The following is a 24825-nucleotide window of genomic DNA, read 5'->3' on the forward strand; positions in this document are numbered from 1 at the left end:
AAATGATTTTAAAGAATTAAATATATATCATTATAACGTATTCATTTTAAAATTATTTTAACTATGTTAACTATGTTATTTTCAGCTTATATGATATTCAAATAATAAATATATATATTAAAAAGAAAATAATCAAATTAAATTTAATTTATGTATTGATGTAACATGTATTGATAAATAATTACAAATGTTTTTTTATTAACAATATAAAATCTAATATTTTATGCATCTGGATAATATGATTTTGCCCAGCGACCTACTCTTTTCTTTTTGGGATTTTCTCTTAAACATTTTGGAACATAAACTGGTTTATGATCATCTAATCTTCGCTTGTAAGGGTTATAACCAAATTGCCATGGATCACGTTTCTTATCCAAAGCACGAGTGTTATTGTCAACTATATAAATTTTTTGCCAATGGTACATTTCAGGTATTTTGCTATAAGAATAAAAAAAAAATCAGTATATATTCTACACGTGCGAGTGGTATTTTACATATATATAATTAATTTTAAATTTTATAATAAATTTTTATAAAATTGATTAATGTAGTTAAATATTCATATGTAGTTAAATATTCAATATTAAATACTTACAAATGTCTTGGTCTATTTGACATTAAGTGTTTAAATAATTTTTCTAGCCATACTCTTCGCTCAATCTCAGTAATATCAGCAAGATATTTTACAGAATCACCTAAATATGGTTTCATATTTTCATTTTTTTTTACAGGTGTATTCATATAAAATGTGATCAATTGTTTTAAAACATCTTCATTAAATCCATAAATTTTTCCATTCTCCACTTTATCAAACAACATTATTGGTTGTGTTATCCAACATATATTACGTGTAAGATTATTATCTGCATATTCTGAATGAACTAATGTAGTATTCAATTGATAAACACAAAATGACCAGTATTGGCCATTTGTTAAAATTGTTTGTGATACTAATGGATATGTTATATCATTAACTGTTGAAAAACCTAAAAATTAAAAAAAAATAAAAAATAATAAAATATATGCATATTTGTTTGTTAAAATAGTTATAATAAAAGTATAGTTATATAAAAATAATTTTGTTTTAAAAAAAATAATTTTTTACTTAAGCTAATACCTTGATAACAAGCCTGTGATAACAACCAACTATAAGATGAAAAGATTGCTTGTACAGTAATTGCTTCTTCAGTTAAAGGTAATAATGAATTAAAAGTCAAATCATTTAAATTATGATATGATAATAAACCAAATTCAGAAGGATCGCCAGGCCAAAAACCAGGTATACAAGTTGCATGTTTATATGTAAATTTATAACCTAGAACTCTAGGATCAAATCTAAATTCAGGAATAAGTAATTCTGGATTCAAAGATTGATTTAGAGAAAAAATCTCTCTTAAAGGAAATTGGTGTCTTAATTGTAAAATTGGAGAACCAACGTATTGGACAGGTATAGTAACTGGACTACGTAGACGTTCTTTCAGAAATTCTGACTTCAATTTTGGTATTTTAGATAAATGCTGGTGTTCTATACCACCTGCAAACCAAAATGCCTCCACTCTTGGTTCAAAATCTATTTCAGTTTCTAATAAATGTGGTGTAGTTGAAGACAAAACAGTTAATATTATTCGATTGATTTGAAAAACAAGTGCTTTTGTAATAGCATTTTGCAATAATTTTTTTTTTTCTTCATCCACTTCCTCTGTTATTTCTTGTTCTTTCCTATAATATAAATTTACCAAATTAATTTTACAAATAATTTTTATATAAATATTTTTAATTTTATTAAATAAAAATAATAATAAAAATAATATTATATTAAAAAAAATTATTTTTATTATTATAAGTTATTATTATTTTTATTTTAATAATTTATACTTACAATCTATGATTATATTCAAAAATGATAATATTTTCTACATTTTGTTTAATAATTTGTACTAAAGCATTTATTTTTTCAGGTGTAATTATTGTATCATAAAATTCAGGTAATTTATTATTGTTTATAACATGAGTATGTGTAATATATTGAGCATGTTGTAATGAATTATATGGTACAAATCCTTCCTTTAAATTTAATGATTTCCAACCATAATAACGTGGCATATTAATTCCTATTAACTTTTCCTCTACAGTTTCTAATTTTTTAATTTTATTGTGCCATTCTTCATTTTTTCTTTTAACTTTAGCTTTGTAGGATAAATCCAATATAGGTGGGTAAAATGCATTTTCTGTTTCATTTAAAGTCAAACTTGTATATTTCCTTGTAACACTTTTTAAAATATTAATAGAAAAATTTGGCAATGAATTTTTTAAACTGGTATACATATCAAAAAATAATTGTTATTAATTATATAGAGGTTATATTTAAATTTCTAATTTTATTACACAATAATTTTATTATTATTCATTCATTTTGTCACAGAATTTATATTGCACTAATAAATTATATAGCAAAAATGAATATTAAACATATTAAAAAAAGACTGAATTATTATATATTAAATAAATAAGCAAATATAAAGTAATAAATCAAAAATATATCATCGCTATTACAGATATGATATAAGTTAGACTTAACCTAATATTTAATGAAACTTTGTATTCTATATTCATGTTTTAAAATACTAATCATGCAAAAAATGTATTTAATATTTTTTATAATTGTAGGAATTTAATTACAAAAATTGTTAAAATTAACAAATTTTAAAAATAATTTCTTTAATTATATTCTATCATAGATATTTTTATGTATTAGATTATATTTATAGATCTTTTAGTTATAAATAGATAAATTTATGATATAGTCATATAAATTCTATTATTTATAAAATTAAAAATTATATTCTTTATTGCAATATAAGATAAAAATAATATTAATTTATTAATTTTTTTATAAAAATGTTATTTATAAATAATTTTAAAAAATGCTACTTTTAAAATTGTTAAAATTTTTAATCAATAAGTTAGAAAAAAAAATAAAATTAATTAGAATCGAAACCGTTTTTTAGGTGCATAAATCTTGCAAAGCAAGTATAAAAGAGAGCAAATAAAAAAAGAAAGCAAAGAAAGACAAATAGTTGGAAAAAGATATAGAAATAAGATAAAAATTTAAAAATCCGCGCCATTTTTAGACTGCAAATGAAATATATAGAAGATAACAAACAATGAAAAAAAGATAGAAATAAATAAAAATTGACTATTAATGCCATCTTGTAAATTCCAAAAACGTTAATCATTCTAAGATCATTCAAGAAATGGCACTATTATACTTTTAATTTTTTATTTTGGTTTATCTTTGATATTCAAAAAATAGTATTGAAAATAAATTCATATCCTATCTTTCCTTCTCTTATTATTTACTATTCTTTCTTCATGTGTTTTATCTGCAGCATTCTCGAGATGTCGCTAATGCCTAAATTTGTATAATCTCCAATCTAAATCTTCTATTTACTTTTCTTCTATTCAATTGCTTTTGGCGCGTAATCGCAAAAGTACTAGAAATTAAAAATATTTTCATTTTTTTTCAAAATTACAATTTATTTTAATTTTTAATTAAAAAATATAGAATATAGAATATAAAAAATAGAATTATTTTCTTAACTTTATAATATAATAATGTAATTTAATATTTTGTGTATTAATATAATTTATTAAAATTTTTATTTTGTTATAAATAAATATTAAATTTTTAAATAGTAACAAAAATAAATTTCCCAATTTTAAAGTATTGATTTTTTAATAATATATAAAAAATAAATGAACTTAAATTTAAATTACATTTAAATTACATTTAAATTATTTACATTAAATTTATTATATTATTATTACATCAAATTTGAATTCGTAATAAATAAAATTAATGTTCTTTTTTTTTATAAATTTCGAAATCAAATTTTAGAAATATTGTGATATCTGTTTCGATCAAATTTAATATTACGGCATATAATATATATATATATATATATATATATACATATATATATTATATATATATATATATATATATATATAAATGTATTATATCCATGGAATAATGTGATGAATTATATTCATAAGAAATGTGCGTAACAAATTATTTTCGATTATAAATATTTTAAAAATTTATTATTTCTAAAACAAGTGTTTTAAAGTTTTGATATTCTAAATTTGATAAATATTCAAGATGTGCTAATTAAAAAATATGTTATAATTTCATACAAAAATAAGGAAATTAATTGAGAGGTTAAGATCGTTAAAAAATGCCGCAAGGAACGAGAAAAAAACCATTTAGCGGTAAAGCTAAAAAACAGCAACTACAAGCTAAAAAACAACGACAATCTTCGGCTTTATTTGGTATATATAATATAAAGTTAACTAATATAATAACTTAAATAATATATATTTATATATTTTATATTTTTATTTATATTTCTCGAAAATAATTTATTTTATATTATAATTAGCAACAGAAAATTACAATACATCCAATGAAGACAAAATAAATCATTATAGTGGTTTTGAAAATAATGCTATACAAAAAATTAATAAGCAGCCAAAAGATAATAATTCTTCTAAAAATAGATATACTTTACAATTCTTCCATGAAACTAAAGAAGAACTGTTAAAACGAAAAGAACAAGCTAGAAATGCTATTGAAACTTTATCTCTTAAAGATCAAGAAATTTCTAATAATTATTTTCCACCTGAAATTAATATGCCAAAACGACCACCTTGGAATTTCAATATGTCAAAAGAACAGTTAGAATTAAGAGAACAAAAATATTTTACTGTAAGCAATTATAATTTTTACTTATTTATTGAAAAATAAATTCAATATCAATTAATAAATTGTTATTTTTAGGAATATTTAAAAAATATTGAAAAGTTAAGTTCTGTAAGTTATTTTGAATTAAATTTAGAAACTTGGAGACAATTATGGAGAGTTTTAGAAATGTCTGATATTTTATTAAGTATTGTTGATATTAGGTATTGTGTTTTAATGTTTCCGCCATATTTATATGAGTATATAACAAATGAACAAAAAAAAGATATGATTTTAGTATTAAATAAAGTTGATTTAGCACCTCCAGCTTTAGTAATAGCATGGAAAGAATATTTTCGTACTACATATCCAAAGTTACATATTTTAATGTTCACATCATATCCTACTTATAATTTGCGTGGAAATACAAATGAAACAGAAGGAATAAAACAAAGACGTAGAAAAGGAAAACTTAAAATGGCTGCAGAAGGAGCTCAAAAATTGTTAGATATTTGCAAGGAAATTGTTGGAGATAATGTAGATTTAACTTCTTGGCAAAATAAAATTAAAGAAGAAATGGAAATGGAATTTGATTTAGATGATGTTGAACACAAAGACAATGTTATTATTGAAAAAAAAGATACAAGTTATTATAAACATGAGCGCTATAAAAATGGAGTTTTAAGTATTGGATGTATTGGAACTCCAAATGTTGGAAAGTCATCTTTAATGAATGCATTAATGGGTAAATTTTTTTATAATATATTTAAATGTAATAAATAATAATATTTAAATATTTCATTTGCTGAATATTTTTTATAGGAAAAAAAGTTGTTAGTGTATCACGTACACCGGGACATACAAAACATTTTCAAACTATATTTCTTACAAAAACTGTTTGTCTCTGTGATTGTCCAGGATTAGTATTTCCATCTACAGTACCTAAACAATTGCAAATATTAATGGGATCTTTTCCAATAGCTCAAGTCAGAGAACCATACACAACAATTAAATTTCTAGCTGAAAGAATAGACTTACCTAAAATACTTAAACTACAACATTTAGATAATGATGATACATGGTCTGCTATAGATATTTGCGATAGTTGGGCTTCTAAACGAAATTTCATTACTGCACGAACCGCTAGACTTGATACTTATAGAGCAGCTAATTCATTATTAAGAATGGCACTTGAAGGAAAAATTTGTATATACGTATATCCTCCGGATTGGGTTCTTAATAAAGGTTATTATTACTATAGATTAATTATATTGTATTACTGATTATTACTGATTTATTACTGTAGTATAAATAATTTAAAAAAATAATAGTAATTCTAAAAAATAATAATTTATATAATCATACAGAAAAATGGGAGAATCATTCGGAAGTTGAATTAGTTAGATGGATTCAAGCTAGGAATAAAGGAGAAGATATTAACGATGTAAAAAAAGTATATATTTCATCTGAAGATGAAGATGAAGAAGAACATTTAGAAGATCAAAAACATCAAAAGAAAATATCAAAAGATATAAGTGATAATTCTGAAGATTCTGACGAAACTACAAGTGAGGAATTGGAATTACCAAATGTAGTTAATAAATTTGAAGCATTATCAACAGATATATAAAAATATTAATTGTTCATTGAATAATTTTTATTTGTCAATGAATAATTTTTATTTATTTCTCAATACACATTATATATACGTTATCTATTTACAACGAAATAGGCTATAATGTTTGTAACGAAATATTTGATAAGTAAAAATATTATGTATATTACACGCATTATTGTACTGCATCTAATGATTTTTAATCAATTATTGTACTGCTCTTTTATGTACATATTAATTTTTATTAGTGTTTCGTTGGTCCATTATACAGCAATTATTTATTTAAAAAAGCTCTTTTATGTAAAAGCATAATCTATTTTAAATTGTTTTAAAATTGTTTGCAAAAGAAAGAAAAATATTTGGATTATTAAATAAAAAAATAGATGTTAATTGTTTTAAATTTCGAGGCCTATGATATTTATATGATAGAATATAGTTCAATATGTATAAACGTTATATGTTGAAAAAATAATTTTTAAATATAATATAGTGATGTAAATTTCTAGTGAATAAAACTATCTTTAAAATATTCGAAGTTATATTCATGATATTAAATGATAATTTAATTATATTTTATATTCTTTTTTTTTTTTTTTATCAAAATATCATGTTTTATTATTTAAAGTATCATGAGCATATATATAAATAAAATTTGTAAGTATTTTTATGCTCCCAATAACTTTTTAACAGAATAACCAGGAATAGCATAAAAGAACAATAATACAAGTACTATTAAACCAATTATTATAAAAGCTTTTAAGATTGCTAATTTATAATTGTGCCATATGATATATTTAATAGATTTCAAAGGATTCATAAACCACATGAAAGATGCATCAGGTCGGCTGAAATATAAAACAAACTAATTAAAGATATATTTAAAAGCTAATAGATTTATTGTGAAAAAAATTGTATTCTAATCGTAATAAATAATGATAATTTAGAATTCAATATTCAAAATTTTTTAAATTTATAATATTTAAAGGCAAATTATGTTATATAGTTAAGAAAATAAATTCTTTATTTATATAAATTAATAGTATTTAATAATATTTAATATTACTTTGGTTTTTCAAGTGGATCCGGTTCATTTCTTCCAAATCCTGCAGGATTTTTTTCAGCTTCTTCTTTACTCAATAAATGAATTTCAGCTTCTACTTTACCCTATAGTAAGGTATTTCAATGTGAAATAATTTCCAAATTTATGCGAATTATGTTAAAATTAGAATGTGAATATGAATTAAAATTTACCGTCAATTCCATATCCTCATTTTCCTTTTTGACATAAAAAGGCCACCAGCCTTTTATCCGTTTTTGTTTGAAAATATTTACAGTTGGCACAGATCCATCGGTTTTCAACATGCTTAATGTACAGAGTTTGCTATTCTTTGCACCTCGAGGAAATCGATTTAAATCAAGAGTAATAGCACCCAAAAAATCGTCGGCTGAAAAGTGATCTGCATCCCAAACCTATATAAAATGGATTGAAAATATGAAAGTAATGTATATGAATATGAATTTTTTTAATATATATATATATATATATATATATATTACTTGTAATTCTAAACGAGCTGGGATCTTGCATTCAGTTTCATCCCAGCTAAAAAGACTCTCTTTGCGGTTGATAACAATTTTCTCTTCTGCTACGAGATAATCGAACGGAAATATAAAACGCCAATTGAAATTCCCTTCTCCGGTTAAAGAACGATAATGAATATCTGTGGACTGGCAATCTTCTGGACCTTTTAACCATCTAAATTATGGGGAAAAAATTACAATTCATTTAAATTCAAATTAGTCAATTTCCAAATTCATTGTGTAAAAATTATACAAATATTATACCCTTTAACATAAATGTCGCTCATTTTTTCACCAGTAAAGAACGCATCATCTTCCAATACAACGTCGTCTGTGTTCCATATAATAATTCGAAGCTCGTAACTTTTAGGCTTTCTCGGTGAAATATCGATCGACGGTCCAGGTGAAGGCATATCCATGGGAAACATATCAACCCACATTTCCAACTTTCCTTGTTCGATTCCTGGTTTTTCGGGATTATAAAGTGGACGTGTCTCCACATGTTCAGGAACCAAGGCACAGCCGATTCTTGGAAAAACATGCCATTGATGAAGAACTGCCAATGCAAGATGCTCTTCAATGCCTAGAAGAACAAATCATTGTAACAAGTCTTGTAACAAAAACGATGATGTTTCCATTACTTTAAATCTTATTTACCTTTCGAATGGACGTAGCATTCCATTTCTTCGTTAGACAAAGAGAACGTTTTTCTTCCAATTGACACTTTTCCGTGTGAATATACTGGTCCATCAATCTTTCCCTCTTTACAAAGTTTTGACAAAATTTGCGTTGGTTTCATCGCATCCCTCCATTTATTGTAACCAGATCTGAAAAACAAAAAAAAAAAAATAAGTCTATCATTCATTATGAAATTTTGAAATATTTCCAACGAAAAAAACTTACTCGTCATATTTTTTGGCTAATCCACAAGTAGCGCGATGCCTACTATAAAATCTATTTTCCAAATCGATTTTTGTTTCACCGATCATATCATCGGTGCCGACTAAGTCCCAATCCAATACTTGGACAGTTAACAACGAATCCTGTGGAAAGGTTGCTTCTATTTCGAAACACCTTGAAAATAAAATGTATTAAAATGTGATATTTCGATATGAGAAAATTTTATCACATACTTGCCAAAAACAGGATTAAGCTGTTTTGATACGTAATTCTCTTTATCACTGATTCTTTTATTGCCTAGCTGGAGAACGACGTATGGATCCGCTTTTCCGTTCAAATCGCAAGGATGAAGATCGTTCGCCTTGACAATATAGACTCGTACCAATACATGAATCGGTTCGTTCGAAGGTACACCTTGAAAGAAACCATATTGCGGATCGAAGCCCATAACCGTGTGATCTATTAAATCTTTAGGAAGAGGCCATTTATAAACTTTCAACGCTCCTTTAAAGCATCCAACTATTCTAGACTCGTCTTCAGGCTCATCTCCAGTTTTCTTTCCTCTATACAATTCGAACGTATGCAACCATTCCTTGAACTGTTCGAATTCCGGTTGAGCTTCCAATTCGTTCGGATAAATTTTCAACAACGCTGTTTTCGGGAATTTCCGGTAAGTTTGCTTAGGACTAAGTTTCGAAACAAACTTCGCTGTATTAGCCGCCGATTTTAGGCCAAATAATCTTTTCGCGGTGGCACCAGGACTCTTCTCACCGGATGGATTCACTTGATTTTGATTGCAACTTTCCTCCATGTAATTCAATAGATTACCATTCGCTTGCGTTTGAAACATTGGTTTCTCTCTACGAAGTTCCTTATTTTCTTCTATCATGGCTTCAATAGAGGCAAAGTATTTCGTCCACCAATCTTGACAACCTTCCTCGTCCTCGAAAATACTGAAATCTCCTGACAGATTTCGATTTTTACTACGTTATTTTATCTCTTGATTTTACATTTTACATATAATATACTCACCCATACTTCCATCGTTGACTAAACTTTGCTTCTTTTTTATATTCTGTTCCGTTTTATCCCTCTTCGTTGGCCAATCTTGCTCTAAACCTAGGGTAATGATCGCATCTCCGATACTAAATTCAAGATCGGTTAAAGATTCTGGTAAAGATGCGTATTGATATTTGATTTTTGACGTATCGAAACCTAATATATGGAAAATATATGAAATATATATATATTTTATTAAATTTCTAAAATTAAAATCATTTTACTTGTATATTGTTGCAATTGATATAAATTTTTCCTTCTTTCTTCGACATCCTTCGCTTTCTTCGTTTGGGGGCAATACATATATTTATGGATCGAATTTATCGTATGAGTTCCAACAAGGGTATAACGACCGAAACTTCTGCAATCCACAGCCCTGATGGTTAAAGGCGGCCGATAAAGTTCTTGCTCCGGCAATTCCAACTCCAAAAATTTCACCGGTGTATTGAAATTTGGATTCTTTTTCGCATTTGTTATAACCGAAGAATAGAGAATATGGCCAGCGCATTCGACGTCTACTCGAGGTTTGTCCACGGTCAACAAATGTATCCTCTTCAAATCCCTCAGACCCCAAAACAAAACTTCGATTCTGTGAAGGGAAATAACGATGAACAGGATGAAACAGATTTAACAATTTTAAAAATTGCGGGAAAAAAAATTACAGATGTTGGAAAATTAGTTTTAAACTTTACCGATATTTGGACAGAGTCGGTCGAATACCGACGGGAACCGGAAGAATTGGTCCCTGGTCCTGAGTCACAATAGGAGTTTGGGTTATTATCTCTTTCGGATCTGGCAACGTGGGTAAGCCATAATCTTTCGTTGAAGGGTATTCCAATAATTCAAAAACGGCAAGAAGTTCGCCCGCTCTCGCAGCACCTCTTGTTACATCGTACCATTCCAACGATGGTGGAAATCTCGGTGGTGTGTAAGTTTCTGAGGCGAGTTTTACGTGAGGTCGCGCCACTGCTCGACCTATGTACTCGGATTTGCCCTGAAACCATCGTGCATTTACTTTATTTGTTTGAATAAATTTTGTCGATATTAGTTCTTTCTTTTTTTTTCAACAATAAATTTTTTATAACGGATAAAAAAGTCTTTTTTCATTTTCAAAAAAAAAAAAAATGTTCAATTTGAGTTAAAATAATAATTTCTGTTTTTTGGTCAATTATATCTGAAACTTACAGACATGCCATATACGCAAATTCAATTTCAAAATAATTTTGAATCTATGTATGTGTACCTAAATTAATATCGAAAAAAATAAAATGTGGAAGCGTGTATTTTCTTTTTTGCGTATGAATGTTGTATATCATATACAAACTGTTAAAGCAGAGCCCTCATGCAGTGTTATACAGTCCATAGTTACAAAATGACTCTGTAAAAAAGAGAATCATAAAAAGATAAGAAAATTAATCAATTTAATCAATCGTAAAAAAAACGTTATTTTCTTTCAATTAAACATTGTATTGCAACTGAAGATAAAGCAGAATCTTATACCAGGAAAATTTTTCATCATACCACTTTATCTTGATCGAACAGCTCGATGACGATCGACGGTGGATCCTTTTTAATTTCCTCGCCGGTCCCGTAAATCAAGATGTCGTCGAAAAGAAGAAGCTCGTCCCATGTAGGACTCAAGGTTTCGTCGATTACTTGAGTGGACTTGCAAAATTCGCCGCAAATCACTCTTGCAAAGGGATCGGAAAGACCGGATGCATCGCTACCGATCAAGGACCGAGCTTGATACATGTGCGCTCTTAACTGGAACTTCTACTCGGTATAATTGAAATATTTATTAATAAAAAAAAATTATGAAAATTTTCCATCAAATTTAATTGTTTGTCATTTTCAATGATTCATATATACCTACGTGTTTATCAACATAATGAATAATGATTGGTGGTAAAGCACGCGGTCTGTCGACGTTTTTCAATTCGTGACTAATTTCGTACCCCTTTGGCAAGCCTTGAGTGAAATATTTCTTGTGTTTTAAGATACCAAGCCACATATAAATTTGCAATTTTCCTTGTATCGCCCAACCCGAAGGACCAAACCGCTTCTTGCCTGGAAGCTATTGATTAATTTAATAGAATCAATGAATATAATAAGAAGTTTTTATTAAGTAAATTAAAAGATGAGATAAAAATTGTACTTTGAGGAATATGGTTTGGACTTTTCCACAATATCTGCCACACTCTTCATCGACGATGGAATAAATCAAATCTCTTCCAAGTATCCTGTGATATGCGATTCGTCGTCCTGAACTAATCACCCAAATAAAAACATCCGGCAGAGAATCTTGAGGCTGAAAACCATTTCTCTTTCAACGATTAAAACGTCTAATGTTACAATAGCGTAACAGCAGGAATAAAGTAAAAATTTATGGAAGATGTCGGTTGAGCAACACTCACGTCCTCGACCAGAAATTTTAATTTCTGCAAATACCCCTGAGCAGTCCTCAATCTTTCCTTAAAGCTACTCTTGGTGACAACAGCTTTAAGATTCCGTGACATCATTCCTATACCTTCCAATTCCCTTTGACACAATTTAGTCCTCTCCTTGTCGAGTTTCGTTTTCCCAACTCCTGGCCCAGTGACGCTCGATTTGCTGATGCTCACGTATCGATTACAATTGCTACTTAACTCTTCTAACGTGGATTTTAAAATTTTCTCGCCTGAACAATCATCTATATGCGATTGTACCTCCGATAATCCTTCTTCCTATTCCAAAAATAAATAAATAAATAAATACAATCAAATAATAATACAATACAATTACAAACAATTATGAAACTTCATTTTTCTTCTGCACAATGGATGTTAGGCTCACCAATTTATCAGAAATTTTACTGATTATATTGCTATTGTACATTCTACGTCTGTAATCAGGCCAGATGCTTCTGACATGAAGGCATGGTTTATCATCCCAATAAGGAAGAAAGTAATAAATTTTGTCATGAGTCATTGGCTTGCAAGATGGGGTGGTACTCTGCCAGGATCCGCTCAACACTTCCTGAAGCTCTTCTTGATCGCTGCTCGTTCCACTTTTTGGTCCCATGTCGCACATCTGCCCAATTAAAAATTCACTCGGTTATACGTAAAACTTTCTCAAACTTCAATCTCACCTTTGAGCTCTCGTTGTGACCGTCCAACGCATTTCCCGCGTTCCCTATCGACAATTCAAAATATATCGGTTTGTCGCCGAGCTTCTTGTCTATCATAGTGGCGTCCATTATCGTCGCGAACAGGAAGAATTCCTCGTTCCTCGTATAAGCGGATTCGTTAATGGGTATCGTCGGCTCTACTTCGACCTCTGACGGCGCCATCTCCACGTTATCGCTTATTTCTGTCCTAATGGCTATTAACAATCTAATAGAAAGTAATAACACGATTACACTTCTTTCATCATTCTTCTTTCATCGCATTAATTAATCTCGATCATTCGAGAGAGAGAGAGAGAGAGAGAGAGAGAGGGAAACGGATAAGAAACCTTGCTCTGTAAGAAATTCCCTCTCCCAATCCAGCGTTTAACGTCGAATGCTCGTCAATGATACTGTAATCCCTAATGCTCCCGTAAAAGTGGACGAAGGCTGGTCCAAACGTGGGAAGAAAACCTTTCTCGCCGTCGTTGCTGATCTGCTTCAGATCGACGAAATGGGTGCCGATCACGGTCGCGTGGACCGGGTCGTTGTCGCATAATTGAATCTTGATCCTTTGACAGAGAGGCGGAAACATTTCCGTGAAAACGATCTGCTCGTTCCAAACTGGCGCGTAACTGTGCCTCTTGACGCTCGTCTTACCCTGAATAAAAAAAAAATAAATAAATATCCAATTCCGTCCGTTCGAAATTTAATCAATATATATATATTCGATTTATTATTATAATCGATTCGTTTTGCCCTTACGGTCAATCCAGCGAAAGAGACTTGAACGTACGGATCGACGAGGTCTTTAACCTCGCCCGTGAACGCTTTCTTCACGTTCGCCATTATGCTGCTGTTCATCTTTGGCAGCCCATCGGCCCTGTACACTTTCACGATAAACTTCGCCCTCTGTCTCTCGATAGGCACACCATCCGGTAGCAAAAGATTACCCTCGATGTCGTCCTCGTCCTTCTCGCTCTTCGGGGGAATCTTCACCGTGTCGCCTTTCCCGATCACGCTTATATCGCATTTCAAATAACCTTTCGGGCCACCTGCCACGTCGTCCGGATCCGTAAGCAGCGCCCATTTGTGGTAGAATTGGTGATCTACAGAGTAGGCACGTGTCACTCGATTATTGTGAAATATTAGATTATTTAAATGCGTACAAGTACATATATATATATAAATAACAGGATAAAAAGATAGGTAGAATGAACGGATGAGATTAACGTTTAGAAAAGAATCGATCGGATGAACCATCGAAAGATAATCGTTGACGTTACCAAACCTAACCTATTTACTACACAGGTTGATGTCGATGATGGATCGCCGAATCGTCGTGCAATGAAACACGAATAAATAAACGGCTTTATATATATATATATATATTGTAAAAGGTTATTTGGATACTTACACGATCATTTCCAAAACATGCAATTTAAATTTTTCTGCTTAGATGTGTTTTATCACGATATCGTAATATTTTATATCTCTTGCGTGCAATCGAGATGGATATTCTATATGCTAGAGAAGCGGCATCACTCAAAGCTGTATAAAGCGATATAAAGAAATATTATGAATTATGGAAAATGACGTGATACGCGAGACAATGAAGAAATTTCCTCGTTTGAATCTATACGATTCTTTTATGCTCAAACGTCCATTTAACCTGGCAATTTTATCCTTCCATTTAATTCACGTGTTGTATTATTATTATTATAAATTATTACGAAGCCATTTCCCCCTCCCCTTGCACGAAATTATTAATGTATGCAAATTTATTACAAAGCATGCGTAAAATAATAATAATAATAATAATTCATCCTCGTTTTTAATCAATATTCTAGAAATCGTTTTACACGCACGATGATAATCAAAGAATGAATTTCATTCCACTGTAAATTCCATTCAAGAAAGAAGATATGAATCAATCGAGATTTTAATTAATTATAATATTCTTCGATGAGACGAATATACATATTTTTTTTTAAACACACGATAGAGAGTGAAAAATAATTAAAGATGATTTAAGAATAACTTTTAGAAATCCCTTTCGAAGAACTTGTAAAAATGTACCTGGTTGCGCCCATACGGTCGCGATGTCTAACTTAAAGCTGCCCAGCGTTAGATTAGCGCGTAAGAGATTCCGCGATTGCTGCACCTGCATATCAATACAAGGTATTCAAGTAATTCGCCTCCTCCACAATTATTCACTCACCACCGTAATGTGTAGGACTTTAGCTAGCCTGTTTTTTTTTAAATTTTATTTCGTCCCGTATTATCGCTCTATAAATATCTCTCAGAGTTCGTTTTCTTCGCCGTTCCTGTTTTACCTACACGGTAAATTACCGATCTAACGCACGAAACTATAGATTCTTCTTTCGAACAAGCCAGCAAGCAAGTTGAAGGTAATTTTTCGCGCAAACGAAATAGATTGTTATCGATACTGTATTGACAGTTACTAATTGTTAATACCTTGAAATAAATTCAAGAGCAACAAATTCTCTCTATGTATCATGCATCGTAAATCAATATTCCCACAGCTTCTCCAATATTCCACAGACCATGAGAGATGACGGTAATTGATTATTCAAAATACAACGTTGTCGACAATAAATTTTTCTTAACTTCTTCGAGAAAACGGAAATTAGTTTTAAAGTTAATTGTCTAATGTAACAATTGGTAATCGTCTGAAAAAGATAAGATGAAAATAAATAAATTATGCTTTCAAGTTGCCGAGAACGTTTTATTCATTTAAGCGCGATCTGCAATTTGTTTTGCTTGGACCGTTATTATTTGTTAAAAACAATATCGTCGAAGGCCAATTAATTCTAATTATCTAATGAAGCAAACAGCTTCCTAACTTTCTATAAATAGCAACCTCGTAGCTGTGTGAGTGTTTTAGAAAAAAAATTCAATAAACCACTTACCGACAGTGTGATGATTTTATCGAACAACATTACTGGTGACATATGAAAATCGAAGACGAAATACTGGAAAAAAAAAACAAACCGAAATCGGGAATATTATTTCGTCGAAATATTCTCTCTGTAACTTTCGATCTGAATGAACAAAGGAAATAAAATACGAAGGCAGAAAATATACATACATACATATATATATTAAAAAAACGGGAAAATGAACGAGAAAAATATTTCTGCAAAAATGAACGGGGGCGGACATTAAACAACGGATAGAAAAAGCGAAAAATTCAAATGGAGAAAATTAAAAAAAAGTCCGCTCGAACGAAGCATACATTTCAATATAGTGGAGAATTTGTATTGATTTAATAATTAGCACGAAAACTGTTTAATAATAACTGATTTATTTTCTCATATTTTTTCTTTTTTTTTTTAATGTCCTTTCATGCTTTGTTTAATAATTTTTTCGATAATTTTCCTTAAAACGATCGAATTGAAACGAATATAATTTCCTTCGAAAGTTGCTTGATCGAAAACGACACTTACCTCGTTATAATAGGGACAGTTCGTAGATTCTTTGACACTGGTATATTTTCGTTGATCTCCTATTTGCACGCAAACGACCGGATCCATATTCAAACCCGCCAATTGCCTTGCCTCGATAATGGTGATGCAAACTTGATAATCTTGCGCCTTTAACGCTGTTTGCCCTGTGTCGATCGTCTGCGAAAGCACGGAACGAACCTCTTGTGAAATTTTCTCACGAAGCTATATCGTTTATTCAAGTCAAGAAGAAATCATCGATTTTCCAAGACGGAAATGGCTCGAGGAATTCTTATGCAAAGCTTGTTATGCAATTTATCGCGTCATTTATCTATTTCCTTTTCCTATGTATTCTATAGAGTGTTCAAACGAATATTCTCCGTTTTGTTTACAAGTTTTCGGTACTTGGGACACGACGACGCGGAATAAATTAATGAGCTCTCTACGCGATCTTGCGGAATTTTCGAGAACTATCGATTATTTCGAATAATTGAGAAAGAGAAAATAGACACATGCGGCATCTTACGTTTAGAAGAGAGTATATCGAGAGAAACTTTTATATTCGTAGAAAACGCGCTATAGAATCGTATTTTTTTTAAATGATAGAATATTATCTTAAAAATATTACGAAATGTGCGATATAATATTCTTTTCAAATTAAATCGGCAAATAGCTCGAGGTGAAATGTATCAATCTTTTTAATTTAAACCAATCAAACTTGGCTTTAAAATTTTTATTTCGCGTATCCGAGATTTTATTTAGAAAGTCGTTTTCCAATTTTACGATCAAAGAAGATGGTATCGAAACGGTCTTTCAATTCGCGATAAATCGTCTTCAACGATAAACGAAAGAGAAATAAACTTTTGAAGGTTATGTGAAAATCGAACCTTTGGTTTTGATTTCTTCGTTGACTTTACAATCATGTCCTGAAGCTCTGCCGCGTTTGATCCAACTTGAGTGTCGTAATCCGAGATGTTCGTCTCCAAAGAAGTCATCGAATTCGTTCTCGAAGGCTCGTTCGATGTCGGACAGCTCGAGTCTCTTCTATCGAGCAATTCGCTAGTATCCGAGCCACTGTCGCAGGATCGAGCTCTAGGTGGCCTCTGTTTACCCAATTTCATGAACGATTTCATGCTTTTTAACGTTGAACTTTTACTGCAAAAAATATCACTTTTTTTCGTCCTGCATCAACTTTGATTAATAATAAACCGAAATTGACAAATCAATTAAATCGCTGCCAAACTAAATCGAAATATTTAATCGATTTATTGAACTAAAAATTTTAAAGGTTATACATTGTTTTCCATATTCGATTATCTGCTATTAATGAAATACACTTTTATCGTTTTTGCGGAACATCAGATAAGAAAGAAGCAACAAGAGAGGAGGCAATATATTTCGGTTTTTATTTCGATCATTTTGATCTCTTTCCAAGTGTAAATAAGATGATCGTTGCGAAAGGGAACGAAACGCCATACACACACCGCGCAACCCACGCGCACATATCGGTTCCCTATACGGGAATTTCTCACCTTTTTCGATCAGGTGATTTTTCATCCGTCAGTAACGAGCTACCCCTTTGAAGAAGACCCCGCTTCGAAGTTTTCTGAGGGCTGTGCCAAGATCCCTTCCTTTTCCCAGCTTCGGCGGCAGTATTAGCTTGCTCCAGGCTTCTTTCGAGATTCGCTATGTTTTGCTCAATGTCGATCAGCATCTGTTGTTCATCCTCCATTATTTCCGACGCCGCATACGAGCTGCAGCTTCCGTCAGGAGGATTGTATCGAATTTCGAAGCAAACGACAGTCTGCTCGTATCAAATGGATTTTTATTATTATACCGTTACCATTTATTCCAGTTTTTTTTTTCAAAGTAGTTATCACTCACGATAATAATAATCATTTAAAAATTAAGAATAAAATTAATTGCAAAAATTAATGATTTGTTTTTTTAAATGTAAATGGTATCGGTTGGAATAACTTAATCAAGTTTAATCAAAAAATAATATTTAATTTCATTTGCAAGGAATTGTAAAGAAATGAAAATATCAGAATTATCGGATATTTTTATAAAATAATTAAAATTTTAACATTATATATATATATAATAAACAAATTTAAATTTAATTATATTTAAAATTAAATTTAAAAAATTTTAAAAAACTTATTATTCATATAATTGTATATATTATTATTTATATAAGTATAAATATAAAATAACTATTTTTTTTTATTATTAATATTAATTTTTATATATATATATATATATATATATATTTATATCCAATGTCATTTTATAAATTGGATATGTCTCGTCGATTTATTCATGCTCGTGAAAAACAAGTGAAAAAAAAAAAAAAAAAAAAAGAAACGCGATATTGTTTGATCGATTTATACTCTTCAAATCCGCTCGATGCGGAATTGAACACGGGAACTTGTTATCGCGAGCACGTGGACCAACTTACCGGAAGTGGTTTGTTATTTAAGTCCACTAAAAAATCCGTAATATCGATTCGTCCTTCCCGCACCACTGTCTGTAAAACCAAACCATATTTCGCGAGCACCTTTTCGTTTTTTAAAACTCCTCGCGATATCACCGACAATTGCAACACTTCCACTTCATCCACCGGTCTTCCCAAGTTCCAAGTAAAACTCTGAAGAAAAAGATAAGAAAATTAGTCGAACAAATTTCACATTCTCAAATTTCTCGTAAACTTTAATTTTCTTTTCCTTCGATCGGTAATATTATCGACAATCCACGAGACACGTATATTATCTATATACTCGCTTCAGATTCGAACGTAAGAAACGTTAAGCGTAATATAATTTTATCGAAGAGTATTCGCAGGAATTAATTCGATAGCATACCAACGACGTATAATAGATTGCCGGTTACGCTTTATCGTATCACACGATACGTGTGAAATAGCTTTCAAACTACGGTCGAAAATTGGTAAATTCACTCTTGACTAAGTAAGTTAAGGAAAGCTTTCGAATTTGTATCAACTTTGAAAGGCAATTAAGTTAAATTTATGTTCGTTAATTATATCCTTCTCTTCAATCTTTCTAATCCATTTTCAAAAAAACAATGGAATAAACAAACAAAGCTCGAAGAAAAATTCGATCGTTTAACTGGTAGAATAGAGAACTGTTTTACTCGATTACAATGACATCTGGATTTTATACATTGTTGCCATTGATTCTACTCGTAGCGTGTGTACTGCCTGCTTTCAGTTCTCGTGTACAATTTTTAAAATTTTCTCCGTGTAAAAACTGTGAATTATAAATCCTTAGCTGACCCAGTTATGAATTTATTATATTATTTTCATCAACATGCAATTTTCCTTTGATCGTCGGATTAAAATTCGAACGGTTAATTTAATTACGCGCGAACAAAACTAACCTCTATTTTGATTTATGTTTACGTGATCTTTTGATATTTAAATGCCAATATTATTTATATTTTTTAATGTATATACCAGCGAGATACATCTTTTTTGTAACAAGCACATAGCTAACACAATATCGACTAATCGATATATATATATATATATATATATAAACATATATATGTATAAAACGCACGGTGTAACGCACGAGCATGGTGAATAATATATTTTTATTCAAATTGAATACGATCTACTTCTTCGAATCAATTGTTCAACTAAAATGATAAAAATGAAAAAAAATTTATTTTTTTCACTCGATTATCTACACATATCGGTCGATATCCCGATTTTCCACTCGCTTCTACTACGATTTTCAGTAATCAAGATGGCGGTAGTGGACGAACGGTGCAACGAATGCTGAGATAATAAACGATGAAAATTTATGGATAAAAAAATATTAAAATAAAAAAAAAAAGGGAAAAGTGTTTTCGTAAACTTGGCTTCAATCGAGCAAAAAAACTGGGTCGAGATAAGCATTTGATATACAAGACACACCATCTGCATTTAGTTTAATTCGCTCGTTTAATTTCCTTCCTCCCAAAGTTTAAATTCCTTTGCGCAAGTTTAAATTCCCTTCGCGAATTTCCATATAATTTTCTCGAAAAACTATTACAAACTAATCTTTGTAATACGAAACAAAAGTATTAACTGTTGTACCAACTTTCTTGAGAACGTACAACTTTCCTGAAGAGGAGAGAGAAAAAAAAAAAAGTTTCTTCGGATTTTTACGATTTTTTTTTTTTTTATACCGAGAAATGTTTTATTTACTTTTAATGAGTGTGTGTGAATTTATTCGAAAGGGAGAAAAAAAAAAAAGATCTGTTCGTGCCAAATACGAAATGCATGCTAATTAACATTGAATCAACGAGCTAGGAGAGAGAGAAAGGATAAATTGCTATGTAATTAGAAAGTTAAATTATGCATAAATTAAACGTGTATAACCTGTCAACGACTAACTAATTTTCTAATTATATTAACAGTTAGGCTACCACTATTAAACTAGGGAATTTTCACACTTTTCTTGATAAATTCAAATTGTTGGTTAAAATTTATAGGAATAGAAATATTTAATTAATAATAATTAATTTACGTTACCTCATCTACCGAAATATAATCTCCGCTTTCTTCCAGACACTTTGAATAATGAGAGACACCTGCAAATGAAATTCAATTGGAATTATCCGTTATTTTGAAATTATAATATTTCGTCGAAAAAAATGATAATCGAATTATGATAAAAAGTAAGTTTAATTTTAAGTTTCTGCCTTAAGGCAGAAATCTTTCAGATATGAGAATAAATTGAATTTGTATTAAAAAAAAACTGTACGAGGAAGAGCTTTGAAAAAGATATTTCCTTCATTTCAATCCAAATATATACGCACAAACAGATAGAAAGCTTCAGACATGTATACAGATATACAAGATTTCTCTTTACATTGAATATTTTATAATATGCTATTTGTGAAAGCTGTGTAGGTAAATATTTTCGAGGAAACGAAAAATAGTTTTATGAAGTGAATCTATAAATTTGTTTCTAAAATGTTGATGTTTGATTAATAAAGATAAAATTGGTAAGAAATTTTTTCATAAACGAGAATTCCAGATTCTCTATTTTTCTCTATTCCTCCTCGACTTCTCATTAACATTATTTGTTGGCAAGTATTGTGACATAACGATAATTAAATCTTCATTGTTGTATTTAATTTGAAAAATTTGTATTGTTTTCAAAATTTTATTGCACACTTCAAATAACACGTGTTAAATTAGTTTGCAATTTATCTTCCATTATGCCATTTAACCATTTAACGCGTGTACACGCAAAACTCTAAAACCAACAGTAAAAACGTGCAGAGTTACAGTGCCTTGAAAATTCACACTTCGCATTCCTTTCTATTATGATACATGGTAAGAGGGAAAAATATAAGCCGACCGCCTGTTTTATTTGTCATGGAAGGGAAGAAATAAAATGTAACAATCGTGACGTAAATGTGACTGAAATAGAAAATGTGGAATAAGAAGGAAGGAAAAATTTTTGTGATAATTAAAAAAAATGAAATTTAATATAATCATTTTGGATTTCCATTCATAATAATAATAATAAAAAATATTGTATAAATTTCACAGAAATTACTTTTACATTTTCGTAATTTTTTATTAAAAGCGTGAAACAATTATGCACGCGCTTAATTTTAGATAACGTGATGCATAAAATAAATAGGTCAAGCATAAATAATCAAACACGATAGATCAAAACGATTAGAACGAAACGAAAAACGTTCTTATACGATGTATATATATATACATATGTTTCATACGAGCATTAATAAATCTAAATAACGTTCTAAACATTTAAAAACCATAAGATTTTGACTCGAAAAACTTTGCATCACGCGAGCTATAGATCGTCCATGAACTGGGGCAAGCATAATTAAATGAAAGTTTAATCTCCTTCGGAAGCGAGGTTAACCTCCAGTTAACGATATTCATCGTTACTTTGTCTCGCCTTTGACTCCTCCTTTTGTGTTTGTTCACAATCCCGCGAGATGACCGACCGAGCTAACCTATTAGCCGCTGCTTCGTTTAACACACCCATCGCGCTAATCTTTCCAATTGTACACGTTCAAGATCGTCACACGTCGATAAATATATTGCGAAAAAAAACGGTGTTCAATTTATTAACTCGTCCATCCATCCAGCTTGCTTCTTCCTATTTTTCATCCTATTTTTAAGCACTGACATTCTGACTTAAATGCTACGCATAGATAATTATGAACTTCGTGTAGATAAAAAAGTTTTCTACAGGATCTACAATGCTTCGAGCACTTTTTTATCTTGGCGAGATCCCTTTTAAGAAAATATAGTATAGTATGGTATACTTTTAACTTTGATAGTTTTTTTTTTCAATATTATAATGAAATTCCAAGTAATCGTAAGAAATATCTTAGTTGATTATTTCACCGTATAATAATTAGGAAAATTAAATGTTGCATCGTTTCATGGGAATTGTAGAGAATTGTGCAAATGATTCATTCATTTTTCCAATTAAACGTACTCTTTAACAGGTAAAAAGAAAAAATTTTAAAAAGTAAAAAATCTCCAGCATTGTTAATTTATTTCAAAATTTATATAACATGTGTTGTGTTTCTTTTGTATTTATTATATACAAAAAAAATGGATTTATCTGACGAATAAATAGAAAGGAAAAGATATATGTAGACTCGTACAAGTTTATTTACATATCAGGATTCTTTAAATACGTGAATAATTGAATACGCAAATAGCTTCTCTATGTGGGCGGGTATTAGTACAGTCGAGTACCGTAATTAATGTGGTCGATAATATGATCCGAGCCTGTTTAATAATTTGCGGTCGGCGAAACCGTTCATTTAATGTTATTGTTCCAATGAAATAAACTGTTGTTTAAAAATGATGGCCGAGGAGGGAGAAAAGTGAACGATCGATTAAAAATAATTTGTCGCGCGATAAGATTGGAAAAAATCGATCGACGATTGATAGAAATGATAAACGATATGATATGTTCTAAGTAAAGAACAAATATCTATGTAAAGAGAATTAAATGAAACACATGTCACGTTCTATGTATAGAGAAAGGCTTTTGTTTCCTTTCTTCTGTCTTTTCTGTCATCGAATTTTCTAAAGCATTAATATCGTGAAAATCACGTGTCGATTAAACGCATAATACAAGTGAAACGCAAATTATATATTCTATACGTACGAAATCATTTATTTCTAAAAAGATTAATTTCAATTTATATCGTCGATTAATATTATGAAAAACTTTATGAAAAAGTTACATCTAAAAGTGAAAGAATGATAAATGCGATTTTCTGAACGACTTGAATGACAATTAAAGTTTTCACTAATTGAACAACTCTTGAAAACTTCAGTGTTGAAAACTTGTTATCTTGAATGCAATGTAGAATGACTATTACGTTTTAGACTACGTATTTGCTGTTTCAATCGATTCTGTAATTGATTCAAACTTTCAACAAACTTGTAATTCAATATTATTTTCTACTTTCAAATATTTAATATATTTTTATTCATATATGGAATTTTAATTTTCTGATATAAAAATTATCATATCGATAATATATTTTTTTAATTAAAGTTACTCGTCTTCCTTATGTAAACAAATCAAATAAAATTAAATATTCGAATTTGAATTTATTAGAAATACATATATATGCTTATGAGAAAATAACTAATACGATATTAGGAAATTCTGATTGACTATTTGCTATATTGATTTGTGATAATTGATTAGAACGAGCACCTTTACAAAGTTCAATCAACTCTATGACATTCACAAAGCAACATTTTATGAACATGTTTTACGAAAAACAGAGGAAAGGAGATCAAAGGTGTTTTGGAAAAATGAAAATCGGTCGATCGTTAAAGAATAATATTCGAAACTTACCCCGAAAATCGACCTTGACAATCTTGTCCCCTTTACATTTCAATCCTTGAAAATTCTTCACGATAACAACGAGCGCCATTCTTGATTCTTCGATTCGCAATGTGAATAATAGTGTTAAGGTCGTATGTAACAAGAGAACGCGCAAGCAAACCCGTTAAACCTCATGTTCCGATCCTTCGTTACGTTTTTCTTTCATCTATTACACAAAAAAAGTTACACAAAAGTAAAATAAACGTGATACGACAAGGAAGAGCTAGCGACCGATGGTAATCGTAAGGACAAATCCACGACTCACCCTTGTTTCAGTCGTGATCGCAAGATACTTTCGGTCAATAAATGTTTTTCACACCGGTGTCACACGATTGATCAACGAACGAGCACGTATGCGAATCGAACGGTGGACAAATTCAGACTAGATGTTGTTCGCGCCTCGA

General features: G+C 30.0%; 3 protein-coding genes across 6 annotated transcripts; 1 reads left to right on the forward strand and 2 right to left on the reverse strand.

Annotated features, from left to right (window-relative positions):
• Positions 1 to 138: 138 nt before the first annotated feature.
• Positions 139 to 2585, reverse strand: LOC412984 (39S ribosomal protein S30, mitochondrial). Its single transcript, XM_396435.7, has 4 exons — positions 1880 to 2585; positions 1118 to 1719; positions 596 to 986; positions 139 to 438 (listed from the first exon to the last, which is right to left on the reverse strand). Exons 1-4 carry the CDS (start codon positions 2323 to 2325, stop codon positions 222 to 224), a joined length of 1656 nt encoding a protein of 551 aa, XP_396435.3. The 5' UTR covers positions 2326 to 2585; the 3' UTR covers positions 139 to 221.
• A 1423-nt stretch (positions 2586 to 4008) lies between these two features.
• Positions 4009 to 6818, forward strand: LOC412985 (guanine nucleotide-binding protein-like 1). The gene is made up of 5 exons (XM_396436.7): positions 4009 to 4332; positions 4443 to 4768; positions 4841 to 5486; positions 5564 to 5986; positions 6109 to 6818. Exons 1-5 carry the CDS (start codon positions 4239 to 4241, stop codon positions 6369 to 6371), a joined length of 1752 nt encoding a protein of 583 aa, XP_396436.3. The 5' UTR covers positions 4009 to 4238; the 3' UTR covers positions 6372 to 6818.
• Positions 6819 to 6930: 112 nt separating this feature from the next.
• On the reverse strand, positions 6931 to 24822 carry LOC724747 (otoferlin). Of its 4 annotated transcripts, XM_006570550.3 has the most exons (29): positions 24687 to 24822; positions 24392 to 24587; positions 21046 to 21104; positions 18967 to 19155; positions 18038 to 18309; positions 17393 to 17660; positions 16509 to 16685; positions 15972 to 16034; positions 15118 to 15202; positions 13804 to 14147; positions 13389 to 13699; positions 13024 to 13267; positions 12729 to 12965; positions 12311 to 12619; positions 12052 to 12204; positions 11770 to 11970; positions 11418 to 11669; positions 11221 to 11274; positions 10589 to 10890; positions 10121 to 10485; positions 9870 to 10052; positions 9071 to 9800; positions 8841 to 9011; positions 8595 to 8764; positions 8202 to 8520; positions 7914 to 8112; positions 7608 to 7826; positions 7420 to 7520; positions 7021 to 7201 (listed from the first exon to the last, which is right to left on the reverse strand). In XM_006570550.3, exons 2-29 carry the CDS (start codon positions 24468 to 24470, stop codon positions 7021 to 7023), a joined length of 6237 nt encoding a protein of 2078 aa, XP_006570613.1. In that variant the 5' UTR covers positions 24471 to 24587; positions 24687 to 24822. The 4 variants fall into 4 exon arrangements, with proteins under 4 accessions (XP_016768286.1, XP_016768284.1, XP_006570613.1 ...); XM_016912797.2 differs by lacking the exon at positions 11221 to 11274 and having other exon boundaries at positions 6931 to 7201; positions 11421 to 11669; positions 24687 to 24821; XM_016912795.2 differs by lacking the exon at positions 24687 to 24822 and having other exon boundaries at positions 6931 to 7201; positions 24392 to 24470.
• Between the last annotated feature and the right edge of the window lie 3 nt (positions 24823 to 24825).

This window comes from Apis mellifera, linkage group LG6 (genome assembly GCF_003254395.2).
Source record: "Apis mellifera strain DH4 linkage group LG6, Amel_HAv3.1, whole genome shotgun sequence".
Lineage (NCBI taxonomy): Eukaryota > Metazoa > Arthropoda > Insecta > Hymenoptera > Apidae > Apis > Apis mellifera.